Source organism: Hypanus sabinus (genome assembly GCF_030144855.1).
Source record: "Hypanus sabinus isolate sHypSab1 chromosome X2 unlocalized genomic scaffold, sHypSab1.hap1 SUPER_X2_unloc_7, whole genome shotgun sequence".
NCBI lineage: Eukaryota > Metazoa > Chordata > Chondrichthyes > Myliobatiformes > Dasyatidae > Hypanus > Hypanus sabinus.
The window spans coordinates 1,117,729-1,137,602 of record NW_026779007.1 but is presented as its reverse complement, the minus strand read 5'-3'; the positions used below and the strand labels follow the sequence as shown (position 1 = coordinate 1,137,602).

General features: G+C 42.8%; 2 protein-coding genes across 2 annotated transcripts; one reads left to right on the top strand and one right to left on the bottom strand.

The window, feature by feature from the left end:
* Nucleotides 1-3,693: 3,693 nt before the first annotated feature.
* On the bottom strand, nucleotides 3,694-15,697 carry LOC132385959 (zinc-binding protein A33-like). Its single transcript, XM_059958191.1, has 6 exons — nucleotides 14,932-15,697; nucleotides 14,395-14,490; nucleotides 13,760-13,993; nucleotides 11,046-11,068; nucleotides 10,853-10,971; nucleotides 3,694-4,257 (listed from the first exon to the last, which is right to left on the bottom strand). Exons 1-6 carry the CDS (start codon nucleotides 15,340-15,342, stop codon nucleotides 3,704-3,706), a joined length of 1,437 nt encoding a protein of 478 aa, XP_059814174.1. The 5' UTR covers nucleotides 15,343-15,697; the 3' UTR covers nucleotides 3,694-3,703.
* On the top strand, nucleotides 15,600-16,722 carry LOC132385952 (uncharacterized). The gene is made up of 3 exons (XM_059958183.1): nucleotides 15,600-15,611; nucleotides 15,915-16,394; nucleotides 16,431-16,722. Exons 1-3 carry the CDS (start codon nucleotides 15,600-15,602, stop codon nucleotides 16,623-16,625), a joined length of 687 nt encoding a protein of 228 aa, XP_059814166.1. The 3' UTR covers nucleotides 16,626-16,722.
* Nucleotides 16,723-19,874: the final 3,152 nt, after the last annotated feature.

Below are 19,874 nucleotides of genomic sequence, written 5' to 3'. Positions count from 1 at the left end.
TCAGAATACATTTCGGTTTTGATGAGTCTTAAACAGGTCATTCTGGCAGTAGGTCAGATTGACTGTTGGAAACTTGTCAAACGGTATTTCATATATAAAGTTTGATTAATATGTCTGCACATTATGGGCCCTGCACATCACACTGTTGAGGGAAATGATGATGTTGACTGTTTAGCAATAAAACTGTTAAATGTTAAGCTGTGGATATAAACCATCCACTTAGCAAATTAGAAGCTAAAGGGTTGGTAGTGTTAAGAATTAGGGGCTTATGGCAAGACGTAGGATAATGGACGTAAAGACAGACACCTTTACAGAATACATACACCTGTTGGGTTTATAGAAGAAGGGCTTAAAACAAGGGATGGAATGATACTGACTCGACTGAGAAATGCCCATTCTATGCTTAATTATGCCTTGTAACTAATTGGAAAACTTCATTCTGTGCCGTGCACATTTTGTCATTATGAAACTGTGGAAACACCTACTATTTCAATGTGAAGCGTACAAGGCTGAAGAAAAATCAAATGCAGTCTTCAGTACAATCTTAGCGAGGGTACATAGTTTTCAGATAAAAACTATTAAATTATGAGACTGACTTTAAATCAATTCACAGTTTGAGCTGGAAATGGCATATAATAATTGTGTTAAACCTAAGGAAATGACATATAGGGTAGCAAAGGTGAGTGGGATGTTGGATTATTGGGATGCTCTTAAAATCCAACAAAAGGCAACAAAAAAGCCATAAGAATGGTCAAGACGAAATATGAGGGCAAACTGGCCAATAATATAAATCAGGATACTAAAAGTTTAGTTTTCAGTTACATGAAGAGTGAAATGGAGATTGACCTGCACCCAGTCCGTAACCCTCCAGACCTCTCCCATCCATGTACCTATCCAATTTATTCTTAAAACTTAAGAGGGAGCCCGCATTTACCACGTCAGATGGCAGCTCGTTCCACACTCCCACCACTCTCTGGGTGAAGGTTCCTCCTGATGTTCCCCTAAACCTTTCCCCATTCACCCTAAAGCCATGTCCTCTCGTATTTATCATTCCTAACCTAAATGGAAAGAACCTACTCGCATTTTCTGTCTATATCCCCCATAATTTTGTAAACTATCAAAACTCCCCTCATTCTTCTAAGCTTCAAGGAATAAAGTCCTAACCTGTTCAATCTTTCCCTGTAACTCAACTCCTGAAGAACTAGCAACATCCTAGTAAATCTCTGCACTATTTCAATCTCTTCAACCTCTCCATGGATACCTCATGTCTGAACCTTCTGAACTAACCTCACATGTGGGACCTTGTCAAAGGCCTTACTAAAGTTCATGTAGACAACAGCCACAGCCTTTCCTTCACCTACTTTGTTGGTAAACTCCTCGAAAAACTCTTCAAGATTCATTAAACAAGATCTACCATGCACAAAGCCATACTGACTATCCTTAATCAGCCCTTGGCTTTCCAAATACTTGTAAATCCGATCTCTCTGAACATCTTACAATAATTTACATACGACTGATGTCAGGCTCACTGGCCTGTAATTACCTAGTTTACTATTGGAGCCTTTTTTAAACAATGGAATAACAAGAGCTACCCTCCAATCCTCCGGCACTGCACCCGTGGCTGAGGACATTTTAAATATTTCTGTCAGGGACCCTGCAATTACTACTCTAGTCTCTCTCAAAGTCCGAGAAAATATACACTATGCCAGTTTTCTGAGTAAATACCGATGCAAAAAAACTGTTTAAGATCTCCCCCATCTCGTGAGGCTCCACACATGGACGACCACTCTGATCTTCTAGGGGACCAATTTTGTCCCTTACTATCCTGTTACTCTTATTATACTTGTGGAAACCCTTCAGGTTTTCCTTCACATTATCTGCCAAAGCCACCTCATGTCTTTTTTCCCTTCCTGATTTCCTTCTTTAGCATTTTCTTACGTTTTCTATACACTTTAAGTAATTCATTTGCTCTTTGTTGCCTCTACCTGCTATACACTTCTCTCTTCTTCTTAACCAGATCGCCAATATCCCTTGAAAACCAAGGTTCTCTATGCCTGTCAACTTTGTCTTTAATCCTGGCAGGAAAATGCACACTCTGCACCCTCAAAATTTCACATTTGGAGGCCTTCCACTTACAGAACACATCCTTGTCAGGAAAAAAAATCTTATCCCAATCCACTCTTCCTAGATCTTTTTTCATTTCCACAAAATTAGCCCTTCTGCTATTTAGAACCTCAACTCGAGGACCAGACCCATCCTTATCCATAATTAACTTGAACCTGATGACATTATGGTCATTATGAATCCAAAATGTTCGCCTACACATACTTCTGTCACCTGACTGTCTGGGTTCCTAATAGGAGATCAAGTATTGCATCCTCTCTCGTAGGTACCTCTATATATTGATTTAGAAAACTTTACTGAAACCACTTTACAAACTCCATCTAGCCCTATTACAGTTTGGGAGTCCCAGTCAATATGTGGAAAGTTAAAATCCCCTACTATTACAACTTCCTGTTTCTTTCATCGGTCCACTATCTTTATACAGATTTGCTCCTCCTATTCTCTCTGACTATTGGGCGGTCTATAATACACCCCTATTAGTGTGGTCACACCTTTCCCGTTCCTGAGCTCCACCCATATGGCCTCTGCAGACAAGCCCTCCGGGCTGTCCTGTCTTCGCACAGCTGTGATGTTTTCCCTGACTAGTAATGCTACTCCACCCCCTTCCATCCCTCCCCCTCTATCATGTCTGAAACAACGAATATTTCTATCATGTATAAACCTTAGGTGAGAGGTTATCTTTTTGTATTAATGTATTTAAAACAAATTATAAATTCTACCAATGGAACATCTTACTAAAGGATTCATATTCAAAATAGTATCCAGCAAATCAGATTCTTGCATACATGGAAACATAGATAATTATTTTTGTAAAAAAAGTGTAACCTGAAGATATTGCAGTAAGTGTGTATGAGAGAGAGAATATTTGCTAATTAACTCTTCAAAAGTCATCAATCGACCATCGCAAAATAATTGCAAAAATACAAATCCCTTTAATCACTAAAAATAAAACAACATTGGGAGAGAGAACTTAATATGCCTTTGTTAATGATGGTCAATTCTTCTTTAATATGTGCCAATGAGTGTTTAATTCAATTTAAAATTGTTCACTGTTACTATTTAACAGAGGACAGACTATCCAAAATATTTCCTAACATAGACAATTATTGCGGTAGGTATAAATCTGAAGTAGCCGCTTTTTCACATATGTTTTGGTCATGTTCTTCCTCAAAATCTTTTTGGAAATCTTTGTTTTCTACAATAAGTTCTGAAAATTAATTTACAACCTAATGTAAAACCTTTGATTTCTGTCTATACATGCAGTCCTCGCATGACCATTATCCTCCTCCACCTCACTATCTGCTCTAACACTCTGGTAACCCTCCCTCTACAAATCTCCCCCCCCCCCCAGCAGCACTGGCAAATCTACACGCAAGAATGTTATTCCCCCTCCAGTTCAGGGGCAAACCGACCCGTCGGATCAGGCCCCACCTTCCCGGGAACAAAGCCCAATTGTCCAGAAACATGAAGCCCTCCCTCCTGCACCATCTCCTTAGCCACGTATTTAGCTGCACTCTCCGCATATTATTTATATATACAGGGACTTTACTCCTGACACCGGTCCCGGGACCTGCCCCGTTTACAGACCCGGAGCAGAACCGGAGCAGATTCTCAGCCACTGGTTTACATCCCCAGTCCGGAAGAATGGATAAAGTTTCCCCGTGAATTTATTCCCAGTGAAGGTGTGGAGATGGGACTTGGTCTCCGCGTTGTAAAATGAAACTGTCCCGGATTTGTAACTGAGATAAACTCCCACCATCCCGGGGACGGGACCGGTCGGGAGACGGGTCTCGGGGGAGGGGGGGACACAGAACACGTCACAATCCCGATGTAACACGTCATCAACCCGCCCGATGACCCAGAATCCGGTCTCCGGCCTCAGACTGACCGGTCCCTTCCTCTCCACAGACTCTGCGGCGACTCCCAGACACCAGCCCCGATTCCCCGTCACATCCACCTCCCAGTAATGTCTCCCCGATGTGAATCCCTCCGATCCCAGCACACAAAACCAGTTTGTGAATCTCTTCCCGGTGTCAGGGAGATTCCTCCGGGTCCCGGTCAGTCTCACACTCTTCCGATCCTCAGACACCTCGAGATACGGACTCGCCGTTTCCACATCCAGGGTGACAGAGACTGGGGGGAGAAGCAGAGAATTAGAGAGGCCCGGGGATCGGGGGGAGAATCGGACAGCGCGGCCCTGGGGATGGGGGGGGAAGACTCGTGTAGCGCGGCCCTGGGGATCGTGGGTGGGGGGAGACTCCGGCAGCGTGGCCCCAGGGATCGGGGGGGGGGGACTCGGGTAGCGCGGCCCCGGGGTTCGTGGTGGGGGGACTCATATAGCGCGGCCCCGGGACCGAGGGATAGGCCGCTCTGCCTCCGGCGCGGTCGGGTGGCCGACACGAACCTTTGACTCGACAAAAGCCCATTTTTCCTTCCAACCTTTCTTATTCCACCGCCCTGGCAAGATGTATTTTAAAACATTCTCCCTGTACCCATCTCGACAGTTGATCAACGGCCACATGTAAACAAAGATAATCCTCTTCCCTGTCCACTATACCATTAATTTTAGTGTCTCTCACAAACCTACTAACTATGTCACTTACAGTCTCATTCAAATCACTGATATTAATGACAAACAACCCGGCCCCAGTACCGACCTCTGCGGGTCACAGGCCTCCAGTCCTCTGTGTTTAGGAGACAGTCGGACAGACACTTCAACAGGCAAGACACAGAGGGAGACTGACCTAATGCCGGCCAATGAGATTAATGTGTATGGGAAATAGGTCAGCACAGAGGTGAAGGGTCGAAGGGCACATTTCTATGCCATTTCTATGTACGGCGATGGCTCAGTGAACTGAATGGCTAAGAACCCCAAACCCCCTCACCCCCCACGGGTGCTGAGAATTCCAAACACAGTGACCCCTGACCCTGAACTCCTCAGACAGGGGAAACATCCTCCCTGGCTCCAGCCTGTTGACCCCTGAAAGAATTTCATGTTTCCCTCAGATCTCCTCTCATTCTTCTAAACAGGGAACAGAGAACACAGAACAGTACAGCACAGGAAAAGTCCCTTCATTCAATGTTCACAATCATTTGTCGGAGGCTGTGCTTCCCGTTCTCGACCCACCCACATCCTCCCAACATCAATTCTCTTCAGACAGGTGTCAGAGAGATCTGGCGAGACCCTTCATCAGGACCTGTGTAGCTTGGATTACCAACATCTGCAGATTTTCTCCTGTTTGATTTTTAACTTTTTCATTGCCGGAATCATTCTTGTGAACCTCCTCCAACCTCTCCAATGCCAGCACATCTTTTCCAATATACGCAACCAGAAACTGCTCACAATACTGCAAGTGTTGTCTGACCAATGCCTTATAAAACCTCAGAATTACATCCTTCCACTTGTATTCTAATCTCCTCGAAATGAAAGCAAACATTGAGTTTGCCGATCTTACCACTGACACAAATTGCAAGTTAACCTTGCGGGAATCCTGCACAAGGACACTCGTCCCTTTGCACTTCAGATTTTTGAATGTTCTCCTGTTTACAGAATTGTCTATGCCGTTATTCTTTCTATCAAAGTGCATGCACGATTTCCCTAAGCAATAATCCATCTATCACTTATTTGCCCATTTCCTGATCTGTCTCTGTCCTTCCCCAGATTCCGAGCTTCTGCAGCACTACTTGCCCCTTCACCTATCTTCATATCATCTGCAAGCTTGGCCACAAAGGCAACAATTCTGTCATCCAAATCATTCTTTGTCTCTCTTGGCTTTGTGTTCCTCGAAGAATTCCAACGGATTTGTCAGGCAAGATTTCCCCCTCAGGGAAGGCATGCTGTCTTTGCTCTATTTTATCATGAGCCTCCATGTACCCAAAAGCTCGTCCTTAATACTGGACTCCAACATATTCCCAACCACACCACATCCACATAACCCACCTATAAGTTTCTTCCCCCAACTGCTCTCCCTGCTGAAAGAGTGAAGTGACCGTTGCAATTTCCAGTCATCTTGAATGACCAAATATCTAGTGATTCTTGAAAGATCATCACTAATGTCCCCATATTCTCTTCAGCTAACTCTTTCCAAACACTGGGGTGTAGTCCATCTGATCCAGGACCTTCAGATCTTCAATCGTCCCACTTACTTTCTCCTCAGTAACAGCAACAATACTCATTTCTGTCCCCTGACACTCTGCCATGGCTTTATCTCACATTTCTCCTCTCCGGTGTCATTTTCTAGGGGTCCAATATCCACTCTCACCTAGCTTTTACTCTTTACATTTTGTGTCCTCTTGAGTATTGTTGGCGAGCCTTCCCTCATATCTCATTTTCACTCCTTACTGCTTTGTAATTCCTTGAACAGAATCTTCTTGATACTCCAACATCCAGCTGATTTTTGCTCTGTTGTATGCCCTCTCTTCTGCTTTTATGCTGTCTTTGACTACCCATGTCAAACACGATTAGCTCATCCTCCCTGTATAATACTTCTTCATCTTTGGGTTTTATCTATCCAAATTGCCCCTGGAGTTCCAGTCCTTGTTGTTCTGCAATCGTCCCTGCTCGTGTCCCCTTCCAATCTACTTTGGTCAGCTCCTCCCTCGTGCCTCCATAACTAACTTTACTCCACTCTGATACTGATATATCTGACGTTATCTCCCTCTCAAACTCTGGGGTGAATTCTATCATTTTATCATCACTGGTTCCTAAAGGTTCTTTTACCATAATCTCCCAAATCATATCTGGTTCATTTTACAAATCCCACTCTGGAATTGCCTTTCTCCCATTGGGCTCAACCACAAGCAGTTCGAAAAAGCCATCATGGAGGCATTGTACAAATTATTTCTCTTGGAATGCAGCATCTTCATGAATTTCCCAATTTTACTCCTTGTCCTTTTCTCTATCTCCTGGTGTCATTTGTATCCCATTTCTATTCATGGCTACTGTTTGGAGGCCTGGACATCACTCTCATCAGGGTCTTTTTACCCTTGCAGTTTTTGAACTTTACCCATAATAATTCGACATCTTTCAATACTATCTCACCTCTCTCTAAAAACTTCATTTCATTCTTTACCAACAGAGCCTCCCCGGCCTCTCTGCCTACCTGCCTGTCCTTTCAATACAAGGTTTATCCTTGAGTGTTGAGCTTCAAGCCAGGATCTCCTTTCCACCACAACTCAGTGATGCCAACAACGTTGTCCCTGCCAATCTCTACCTGTGCTACAACATCATCTACCTTATTCCATATACTGCTGCATTCAAACACAACACCTTCAGTCCTGTATTCATCACCCTATTCCACACTGTCCACATGAACTGAAGTAAGGTCTTTGATGTCGTTGATAGACCACACTTGGAGCATTGTCTGCATTTCCGGTTCCCGACTATGGGGGGATGTTATTACACTGGACAGGAGGCTTCAGGAGGATGTTACTAGGACTGGGGGCCTGGGTTAAAAGCAGAGTGTGTATAAGCTTGGGTTATTTAGCTGGAGTGTAGGTTGTTGAGCGATGACCCCTGAACACATTCATAAAGGACTTAGATAAAGTGAGTCTTTTTCCGAGAAATGGGAGTACAGAACCAGAGAGCTCAGATTCAAAGTGAGACAGAACATTTTTATGAAGGATCTATGGGATAACATTCCCAGAGAGAGAGAGGGTGGTATACGGATATACATCATAAAATGATGACCCCTGTAGAATACCATTAGTCACTGGCGGCCAACCTGAAATGGTTACCATTACTCTCATTTGCTGTTTCCTACCAGTCAGCCAATGCTCTAACTAAGCCATTAACATTCTGTAATACCATGAGCTCTTAACTTGGTAAGCAGCTTCATGTGTGGCACCTTGTCAGCGGCCTTCTGTGATTCCGAATATACAACATCCACTGCATCCCCTTTATCCATCCTACTTGTAATCTCCTCAAAGTATTCCAACAGGTTTGTCAGGCAAGATATTCCCTTAAGAAATCCAGGCTGACTTGTCCTATCATCCAGTGTCACCAAGTATTCCATAACCTCATACTTAACAATTGACACTAACTTCTTCCCAACCACAGAGGTGAGGCTAATTGGTCTATAACTTCCTTTCTGCTGCCTTCCTTCTTACTAAAGAGTAGAGTGACATTTGCAATTTTCCAGTCCTCTGGCACCAATGATTTTTGAAAGATCATTTCATATGTTTCCACAATGTGGACCGCTACTTCTTTCAGAACACTAGGGCGCAGTTCATCTGGTCTGGGTGACTTATGTATCTTTAGGTCTTTCAGCTTTTTGAGCACCTTCTCCCTTGTAACAGTCACTCTCTTCCCTCGCACTCTTCAACACCAGGCATAGTGCTAGTGTCTTCCATGGTGAAGACAGGTGCAAAGTACTCATTTAGTTCATCTGCCATCTCTTTGTCCCCCGTTAGTATATATGCAGCCTCATTTCCAAGTGATCCTAGATCCAATCTCATCTCTATTTTTTACAATATGAAACACAATTTGATATTGTTTGCTAGCTTGTTTTACAAAGACAGGTGTGTGAAAAGGGCTTGAAGGATCATTGGAGACTCAAGTCACCCCAACCACAAACTGTACCAGTTGCTACCATCCGGGATACGGTACCGCAGCATAAAAGCCAGGAGCAACAGGCTCCGCGACAGCTTCTTCAACCAGGCCATCAGACTAATTAACTCGTGTGGACACAACTGTATTTCTATGTTATATTAACTAGCATGTTATACAGATTATTTATCATAAATTACTATAAAATGCACATTGCTCATTAAGACGGAGATGGAACAAAATGAAGGATGTAAGTAATAATGTTAATTCAATTCAATTCAATTTCATATTTCACTTTTCTGTTCCTCTCTGTAGATATTTCAAAGCTTCCCCATCCTCTGTCTTCCTACTAATTTTTGCTTTGTTGAATACCCTCTTTTTTGCTTTTACATCAGCTTGTCTTCCCTTGTCAGCCATGGTTGCACTATATTGCCATTTGAGTATTTATTTATTTTTGGAGTACATCTATCCTTCACCTTCCTCATTTTCCCAGAAACTGACACAATTTCTGCTCTGCTCTCATCCCTGTCAGCATCTCCTTCCAATTTCCTTTGGCCAACTCCTCTCTCAGACCAATGTAATTTCCTTTACTCCAGTGAAATACTACAACGTCAGACTTTACCTTCTCCTTATCAAATTTCAAGTTGAACTCAGTCATGTTGTGAGCACTGCCTCCTAATGGCTATTTGACCCTGAGTTTCCTAATCACCTCTGGTTCAACACATAACACCCAATCCAGTAGAGCTGATTTCCCAGTCGGCTCAACGACAAACTGCTCTAAAAAGCCATCACATAGCATTCAACAAACTCACTCTTGAGATCCATTACCAATCTGATTTTCCCAATTCACCTGCATGTTCAAATCTCCCATGACTAACATAACATTTGTCCTGTTGACATGCCTTTCCTATTTCCAGTTGTAATCTGTGCTCCACATCCCAGCTACTGGTGGGGTGACTGTATATAACTGCCATCAAGGTCCTTTGACATTTGTAGTTTCATAATTCAACACACAAGGATTCAACATCTTCGTATCTAATGTCACAACTTTCGACTGATTTACCAGCAGAGCCATGTCACCCCCTCTGCCTACTTTTCTATACCACTGATACATTGTGTAACCTTGGTCATTCAGCTCCCAACTGCAACCATCCTTCAGTCACGATTCAGCGATGGCTACAATATCACACCCGGCAATCTATAACCTTATTTTGATACTCCATGCATTGAGATCTAACACTTTGAGTAATGTATTTGCTACCCTTTTTGATTCTGTGTCCCTAAAGCACTGATAGTCACCCTGCTGGCTACAATTCTGTACTTGCATCTGTCTGCCCTATCTGACAGTCTAACTGCACGCTATCTTTGTATTTTTAACATCAGTCTTATCCAGAGTCCCTTCATTCTAGTTCCAACCCCAGTGCCAAATTAGTTGAAACCCTCCCTAACAGCTCTATCGAACCTCTCTGAGAGAATATTGTTCCCCCTCGGGTTCAGGTGCAACCGGTCACTTTTGAACAGGTCCCTGTTCCTGTTCCTACCCACACCGGCACGTGGCACAGACACATTCCAGAAATTACAACCCAGGAGGTACTGCTTCTCAGCTTTCTACTGAGCTCTCTAAATTCTATCTTCACGACCAATTTGCTTTTACATCCTGTGTTATTGGTACCAACATGTACCAAGATATCTGGCTGTTTTCTCTTCCTCTCTGAAATGCTACGGACACGGTCCGAGTCGTCCCTAACCCTGGCACCTGGGAGGCAACATACCATTCGGGTGTCCCGTTCACGTCCACAGATTATACTGTCTGCTCCCCTGACGATTGAGTCCCCTGTCACTCCAGCTCTCCACTTCTCCATCTAACATCAGTGAGAGGTGCGGGTTCAGGAGGGGATGGGGTGAGGAACTGTGTCAGTCAGAGTCTGCACTCACAGCGCACGAAGGACGTGTTTTTTCCTGACAATCCCAGTCACCACACTGATTCCCGCTTTTATTCCCTACAATAACATCAAGTCAGTATTAAATTCCCAGCTCCTGTGGTAGGATTAGTGTTAGTGCCAGTCGGTGGGGTTGATGTGAAATAAACTTCAGTTCCCCTTCAGTCCATTATCACAGCCAATCCTTGCTTCAACCTGGAACTTAATTGAACAAGGAGAAATGAATCTTTGTAAGTTTTACCTCGATTAATGGCATCAAGTGTTTCTCTCAGCAATGTGTTCAACAAATAGAGGTGATCGAATTTTTCAACCGGTAGGGCCTCATCTGTCACTGACAATTCCTGGACATCGTCATTAATCCTGTAAATATAAAACTGCTGGTTATAAACTGCAATTTTTAGCTATACAGGTTTTCAATAAAGAGTATGTCCTACCTCTTGTTACGATGAGCTTCCTCCTGAAATAAATCAAAGATAAATCTGATTAGACTTGGACTTGCTGTCCACATCCTGAAATTCATCCAAATCATTACAGGTTGTTGAAAATTCCCACTCCTGCAGTCACACTCGCACTCACGGACAATCCAGAACCATGGGGTAAATTACAGGGAATGTTTCTGAATGTCAGACCATTGCTGAGAGTATGAAAATTACAAGGAAGACAGGACAAGTTGTGCATTTTCATCTGGATATGACATCAGGGTGATAAGATAGAGGAATTTAAGATCAGTGATGGATTTAATTGTATGAGGTGGGGGTGGTGTACCTCTATTTATGGGAAGAATTGTGGGCGAAGAAATTCCAGATGGATTTTAATAAATCCCATGAGAAATTTAGTGAAGAGGAACTCGGTGCCACAGGAGTGGTTGAAGCGGAACAGCAGAGATTGAATATAATGGGAAAACTGGATAAACACATGAGTGACCATTGAGCTCGGGGCTCTGTTACTGGGTGTGGTGAGTAGTTGGGAGGAGAATTCTGGATATTGATAGAAGATGATGGACCGAATGGCCTGTTTCTGATGGAGACCAGACGATTTGCACCCCAGGCCACTGTGGGAGGTGAGGGAGGAGATTGCTGAGCGTCTGGCTATGATCTTTGCATCATCGATGAGGACAGGAGAGGTTCCAGAGGATTGGAGGGATGCAGATGTCATTCGCTTTTTCAAGAAAGGGAGTAGAGATAGCCCAGGATATTATAGACCAGTGAGTGTTACTTCAGTGGTTTGGAAGCTGATGGAGAAGATCCTGAGAGGCAGGAGTTATGAACATTTGGAGAGGCATAATATGATCAGGTATAGTCAGCATGGCTTTGTCAAAAGCAGTTCGTGCCTTCCGACCCTGATTGAATTTTTTTGAGTATGGGACAAAGCATATTGATGAAGGTAGAGTAGTAGATGTAGTGTATATGGAATTCAGCAAGGGATCCAAGGGGACATTGATTTGTTCAACCAGAATTTGCTTCCCCACAGAAGACAAAGTGTGGTTGTAGACGGGTCATATTCTACATGGAGGTCTGTGACCAGTGGTGTGCCTCAGGGATCTGTTGTGGGACCTCTTCTCTTTGTGATTATTGTAAATGAGCTGGATGAGGAAATGGAAGGATAGGTTAATAAACTTGCTGATGACACAAATGTTGGGGGTATTGTGGATAGTGTGGAGAGTATACAGCAGGGCATTGATCTGAGAAGACTGAGAAGTATCTGATGGAGTTTAACACAGATTAGTGTGAAGTGGTTCACTTTGGCAGGTGAAATATGATGGCAGACTATGGTATTAATGGTAAGACTTGGCGTCACTACAGGAAGGATGTGGAGACCATAGAAGGGGTGCAGAGGAGATTTATAATGATGTTAACTGGATTGAGGAGCATTCCTTATGAGAGTAGGTTGAGTGAACTCGGCCGTCTCTCCATGGAGCGACAGAGAATGAGAGGTGACTTGATAGAGATGTACAAGATGGTGAGAGGATTGATCAGAGTCAGAGGTTTTTTCCCAGGGCTGAAATGGTTAACATGACAGGACACAATTTTAATGTGCATGGAAACAGGTACAGAGAATATGTCAGGGGTAATAATTTTACGCAGAAAGTGCTGAGTGAGTGAGTGGAATGGGCTGCCGGCGACAGTAAAGGATGCAGATATGATAGGGTCTTTTAAGACACTCCTGGATAGGTACATTGTGTTCAGAGAGATAGAGGACGATGGGGAACCTTGTGTAATTCCAAAAGTAAGGACATGTTCGGCACAGAATTGTGCACTGAAGGGCCTGTATTGTGCTCTAGGTTTTCCATGTTTATATTTCTAAGTTTCTAATGTGAAACTTATCTGAAAATTTCAAGAAACATTGAAAGTTTCCCTAATCTGACAAAAACTTGATATACAGGATATTTGATGTGTGGGTCACATTCTTTGTTCTCACGGATTGACAGAGAGACCCCCACACTCACAGCCTGACTGGAACTGGGTGCTAATGGGATTTTTAGAGGATATTGAATGTGATAATTAAGGGTACAATTAGTAGCTCTGTGTTATAATCAGAGTAAATCATTTCAAAAAGATTTCATTATATCCTGGGATGAACAGAAGTTGTGGAAGTCCGGTTTTGGGACAACATCAATGCTGAATAGTTGCATCAATTGTCTGGTGAGAAACAGTTGACTGCCATTTGTAAATGCTGTGTGTAGGATCAATGCATCTGTTTTCTATCTTTGATAGTCTTGTCTCAATTGTATTCCGTGTCACGTGATTGTAATGGTAACTAGTCACGTGTTGGGGGGTGTGTGGTAATAGTGAAGGGAATAAGTTACATATTCATGCTTTGTTCTGGGCAGTTTTGATCTGAGGACAGATGGATATCATATCTTTTGTTAACCGCTTTGTTGCTGATTAACTTACAAATAATTACGCTGAAGGTTCATTGCTTCATGATAGTATGTTGCAGATAAAGGATCGAATACAAATCTTTGACATTTTGGAAGGTCATTATTCGTGTGATTGGAGGCTCGTCATACAAGACTCACAATCTGTGTGAGGACACCAGCAGCGGCAATTGATTTGTTAGAATTGGTTGCTGTGCTGTGTTTATTTCAAATATACCACTGTTCATTCAGTGCCCTTTGACAGAAATAAATTGAAATATAATCCCTCACCTTGAGAAATATCACACTGTCTTTTTGATCTGTCTGTTCCCTTAGCTTAGTGATTTCCTCCTGAATAACCCTTATGTTCTTTTGAAGAGCTAGAAGATTTTCCTCCATTGTGTCGAGAATCCTCTTCTCTTCTTCCCTAAGATCCCTGAGTAAGCTCTGCTCTTTCTCAGTGATAATCTGGCGCAGTTCAGCAAACTGGGATGTGATGTGGGACTGAAGGCTGTGTGACTGTTCCTGTCGAATGAAAGGTGAAGATTAATTTACTCTGTTGCTGTGTGTATTTCCTGATGACATTAAGGGGACCATTTGATCCAACAATGTCCATGCTCGCTCTGAAACATTCCCATCACGTTTTCCTGAAACCTATTCTCCCCATTGACACATTTAGTCCCACCTGATTCACATGCACCCTCCCCCATCTTCACAGGGTTAATTGTAATTAACCATTCATCCAGCATGTCCCTGGAATGTGTCTGAAACTGTCATGGTTACAGGGGGAGCATGCAAACTCCACACAGACAGCAGCAGAGGTCAGGATCGAACCCAGGTCACTGGAGCTGCGATACTCGGCTATTCTGCATTAAATGGAGCAAAACTCGACAGTAAAATCAGAAATTCCGCTCAGGAAGCCTCACCTGAACTCCGGAAATCTTCTCTTTCTGTTGTTGCTCCTTTTCCTGGAAGTCTGATTTCTTTTTTGTGAGAGAGTCTAAGGAAGATTTTAACTGATCCTAGAAGTCCGAGAGTGAAGGAAATAGAGACAAAGATGCATCAAAAAAACAGGTGATCAAACCCGATTATCGCACAAAATGCCGGAGGAACTCAGTGAGTCAGGCAGCATCTATTCAGGGGAAAAAAAACAGTCGGAGTTTCGGTATGAGACCCTTCATCAGGACTGGGAAGGAATGGGAAACTGACACCGCTTGCAGGTGTCTGTGCCAGGAGAGAGATCAGTGGGGAGGAGCGTGTGGATCAGGACGATACAGTACGGGGAGCGATCCGTACAGAGAGCGGAGAGTTCGGGGTGCGGCGGTGGGCCGTGGGACGGAGATGCTAGAATCCCGTTGGAGATGATGTAAGTTGCAAAGAATGATGTGTTGGTTATGAAGGCTCGTGTGATGGTTTGTAGGACAAAGGAAATGTGTTAAGTTTTAAACTAACGTTAGTTTTACCTTGTAGTTTTTAACAGCTTCTTCAATCAGCACGAATCGATGCTCTCTGTGTTCCTGCGCAGCTGCACAGATCACACAGATCAGTGTCTTGTCCGTTTCACAAAACAGCTTCAGTTCTTCCTCATGTTCCTCGCAGTGACGTATACTTTCCTTTCCTTTCGGATTTAGGTTTAGATTCCGAACTTCTTGTGTCAGATTTCCTAAGGTCCGATTCACCCTGAGGGTGCGGTCAGCAAACACCTCTCTGCATTCCGGGCAGGAGTTTCTCTTCTCCCTTTCCCAATACTTTGTGATACAAGAGTGACAGAAGTTGTGTCCGCACTCCAGTGTAACCGGATCGGTGAAGAAATCCAGACAGATGGGACAAATCACCTCCTCGCTCAAACTCTCGACCGGTCCTTTCGAAGCCATATTAACTCCCAGCACTTCCTGATTCAGAATGCTTTTACAGCAGGCCAGGCAGCATCTATAGTGAGAAGCACTGCCGACGTTTCGGGCCGAGACCCTTCGTCAGGACTAACCGAAAGGAAAGATAGTAAGAGATTTGAAAGTAGTGGGGGGAGGGGGAAATGCGAAATGATAGGAGAAGACCGGAGGGGGTGGGGGGAAACAAAGAGCTGGAAAGGTGATTGGCGAAAATGATACAGAGCTGGAGAAGGGAAAGGATCATGGGACGGGAGGCCTCAGGAGAAATAAAGGAGTTGATGGGGAGGGGAGCACCAGAGTTCCACCAGCGTTTTGTGTGTATTGTTTGCATTTCCAGCATCTGCAGATTTCCTCGTGTTTGCAATTCCTGATTCAGCCAGATTTGCTAAGGCCCGATTCACCCTGAGGGTGCGGTCAGCAAACTCCTCTCTACATTCCGGGCAGGAGTTTCTCTGCTCCCTTTCCCAACACCGTGTGATACAAGAGCGACAGAAGTTGTGTCCGCACTCCAGTGACACCGGATCGGTGAAGAAATCCAGGCAGACGGAGCAAATTAGCTCCTCGCTCAAACTCTCGGCCGGTCCTTTCGAAGCCATGTTATCTCCCAGCACTTCCTGATTCAGAATGCTTTCACTTTCTGTTACACTTCTGCGTTGAATGAACGCCGTAGGTTCGGCATAGCCCTTTATCCTGCGCCACAGACGGACAGGCACCTCTCCAATAACGTAACTGCGCCTCGCGGCAACGCAGACCGCTCCAGCTCCCAGCAACAGCCCGTCCTCACACACACAGCCAATCAGCGACCACCGCTGGGAGAGGGATGCTGCCATTGGCTGAGGGGTGTCAGTGGGCGGGACGCTGTTTGGACCGGGACCGAGTGGGCCGGAGACCGGGAGCTGCGCCTCGGGTTTCGGCTGCACCACCAGCGGGTCGTGAATCCTTTCGAAGGCAGAGCTGAAGAGACCGGCGGAGATTCCGTGAGATGTTTCAGCTACACGAAGGGCGCCCGGCCTTTCCCCGCCGAGGATCGGGGCCTGTTGTCTGGAGTTGTCTCCCAGACCCGTCCCGTCCTGCTGGGAGACGAGAGCTGCCCCGCAGCGGCTGCCGGTGGATCTCCGGAGCTCTCACCGCTCCCCTGTGCAATCCGAACGGCTGAAAACCAAGGGAGAACAAGGCGCAAAGGTAAACTCGTGCTTCAGAAAATAACAAACAGGAGCATGTCTGGCCATTCGGCCCGTTGCGCCTGTTCCACCCTTTCCTCAGAATAGTCCTATTTAAATCTTTTTATTGATTTTGAACAAACATAAATGAAACATGAATACAAAGAGCTTGAGAGTAAATAATTGATACAAATAGATGATTAAAAACCTCCCATCTCATAGTGGTTGCAAGAAATGGTGAAAATAACCCCCCCCCATGAAAAAAAACTAGCCAACATGGGCCATTGCATTATATCAATTATACACAGTAGCGTCAATAACTCCGCACCTCCATCCAAATAATTAAGGACAATAAAAGTCAGGTTCAGGAAAAGTCAGTTTAGCTCATATGAAAATATTGAATAAATGGTCTTCAAGTTTCTTCATATTTAACTGAAGGTTCAAAGACAACACTTCTAATTTTTTTCATCTCGAACAAGAAATAGTTTGAGAAAACCACTGAAATGTAGTTGGAGGATTAATTTCTTTCCAATTCAATAGGATAGATCTTCTAGCCATTAATTTAACAAATGCAATCATCCGCCGGGCTGGGGGGGGGGGGATAAATGACTATTATCCACCATTGGTAAACCGAAAATTGCAGTAATAGGATGAAGTTGCAATCTGATATTCAGAACTGTTGATATAATACCAAAAATCTTTCCAATAATTTTGCAAACAGGGGCAAGACCAGAACATGTGGGGCAATGAAGCGACTTCAGAATGACATCTGTCACTGTTCAACTGAAATTGTTCAACCTGCTCAGTCGAGGAAAAAACACCAGAGACACGAAATTACCTCTGAAGTGGTATTTATTAGAGAGGAGTTCGCAGCCACACGCACTTGGGGCGTAAGGTAGCCAGCTCCCAATCTGTCAGGTCACAGAGGTCATATTTATACCCCAAAATGGGGCACTACATTCTTAAATATGGTTACCGAATCAAATTCATCGATTGATTGGCTAAGCACACAAAATACTCGGAGTAAGTATAGACGCAAGCAAAACACTCGACATAGTTATATAGCTCAGATACTTTGCCAGACACATTGTCTTGCGGTGACAATGTTCCCCTTTCTTTGTGGTTGCCATTTCCGTTTGGTACACTAATTTAGTTACATGTTCCCTGTCCTCCTACGCTTCCTCCAGTACATACCGGCTCCAGTCCTCTATGCATACTTTACTACACTTACCCCTCGTTCCCCCCTACACGTAGCCCTTACCCTCTCCACATTCTCATCACAGGTTGGATTAACATGAGAATAAAATCGAGCGAGTTTATCCTCTCACATGTGACCCCTATGAACAACCTGAAATTGTATTAAGCATGTTTAGCACAAAGAGAGGAAGAATTGACTATTTTTAAAATTTTCTCCCACTGCTCTGTGGGTATAAGACAGTGAAGTTCTTTTTCGCATTCCTTCTTAATTTTTTCTGATACTCCTGGCTGTATTTTCATGATATTACTATAAGTGATGGCTACCTAACCCTTCTGGCAAGGATTCAGAGCCAGAATTTTTTTATGTAATGTCCATTCGACATAATTTCGGAAAAGACTGTAACATTCAAGAAATTTCTAACTTGCAAGTATCTAAAAAATGAGTTTTAGGCTGGATAGCTGTTCAAAGGACATAAAACTGTTATCTAAAAATAGATCACAAAAACATGTTATACCTTTTGTTTTCCATAACACAAAGGCTTGGCTCATAAAAGAGGGCATGACAAAAAAGTTAGATATAATAGGGGTTGATAAGATAAACTTATTCAAGCTGAAGAATTTACGAAATTCAAACCATGTTCTTAGTGTATGTTTAACTATAGGATTAGTTATTTGATTATTCAGTTTAGATAAAGCAAAAGCAGGCAAAGATCCTAAAATAGAAAACAATGAGAAGTCTTGTACAGATTTACACTCCAAATTTACCCATTGTTGGCAAGGTACTATGACCGATTCTTGTGTCCATAATATTAACTATCTGATGTTAACTGCCCAGTGGTAAAATCTTGGGTTTGGCAAAGCCAAACCACCTCCCTTCTTAGGCTTCTGTAAATATTTCTTACTTAATCTAGGATTTTTATTCTGCTACACATACGAGGATATTTTGGAATCAATAATATCAAAGAAAAATTTAGGAATAAAAATTGGTAATGCTTGAAATAAATATAAAAATTTGGGTAATACTATTATCTTGATAGTATTAATTCGACCAACCAATGACAGAGATAATGGGGACCACCTGGTAACGAGTTGCTTGATTTGTTCAATTAAAGGTAAAAAATTAACTTTAAATAAACCCTTGGTAATTTTAATACCCAAATAAATACAATGATCTGTGACAACTTTAAATGGTATGTGTTTATAGATTGAAACTTGCATATTTAATGGAAATAATTCACTCTTATTAAAATTCAGTTTGTAGCCAGCAAAGCTACTAAACTGAGCAAGGAAGGATAAAATAGCAGGAATAGATCTCTCAGGGTCAGATATGTCTAGTAACAAATCATCAGCATAAAATGATAACATGTCCCTTCCCTACAGGTAATTCCAAAAATGTTAGGTGATTCACGAATGGCAATGGCTAAAGGTTCCAAAGCAATATCAAATAATAGAGGACTTAAAGGGCTGCCTTGCCTCATACCATGTGACAAATGAAGAAAAGGAGATCTTTGATTATTGGTGAGAACCGAAGTAAAAGGTTTATAATATATTAATTTAATCCACGATATAAATTTCAAGCTAAAATTAAAATTCTGCAATGTATTTAATAAATATGGCCATTCAACTCTCTCGAATGCTTTTTCTGGTATTTTTGATGAAGAAGTATAAATTATATTAATTAATTTTCTAATGTTAAAAATGAATAACTTTTTTAAATAAAACCAGTCTGATACTCAGAGATAATTTGAGGTAATATATTTTCTAAACTAATGGCCAGAATTTTGGTAAAAATCTTAGAATCCGTATTCAGCAAGGATATTGGCTGATAGGATGCACATTCAGTGGGGTCTTTATCTTTTTTTAAGAATTGGAGAAATGGAGGCATCATTAAAAAGATTGTGGTAATTTACCTACAATTAACACATCTTTAAAAATTTTACAAAGCCACGGAGCAAGTATAGAAGAAAAGGAGTTAAAAATTCAGCAGTATAACCGTCCGGACCAAGGGCTCTACCTGAATTCATTGAAAAATAGCCTCTTTTATTTTGGTTTCCATAATAAGTGAGTCTAGAAATACACAATCTTCTGCTGTTCATTTTGGGATATTCAATTTTCTTAAAAAATCATCCATTATGGAAGAATCCTCAACAAATTCTGATT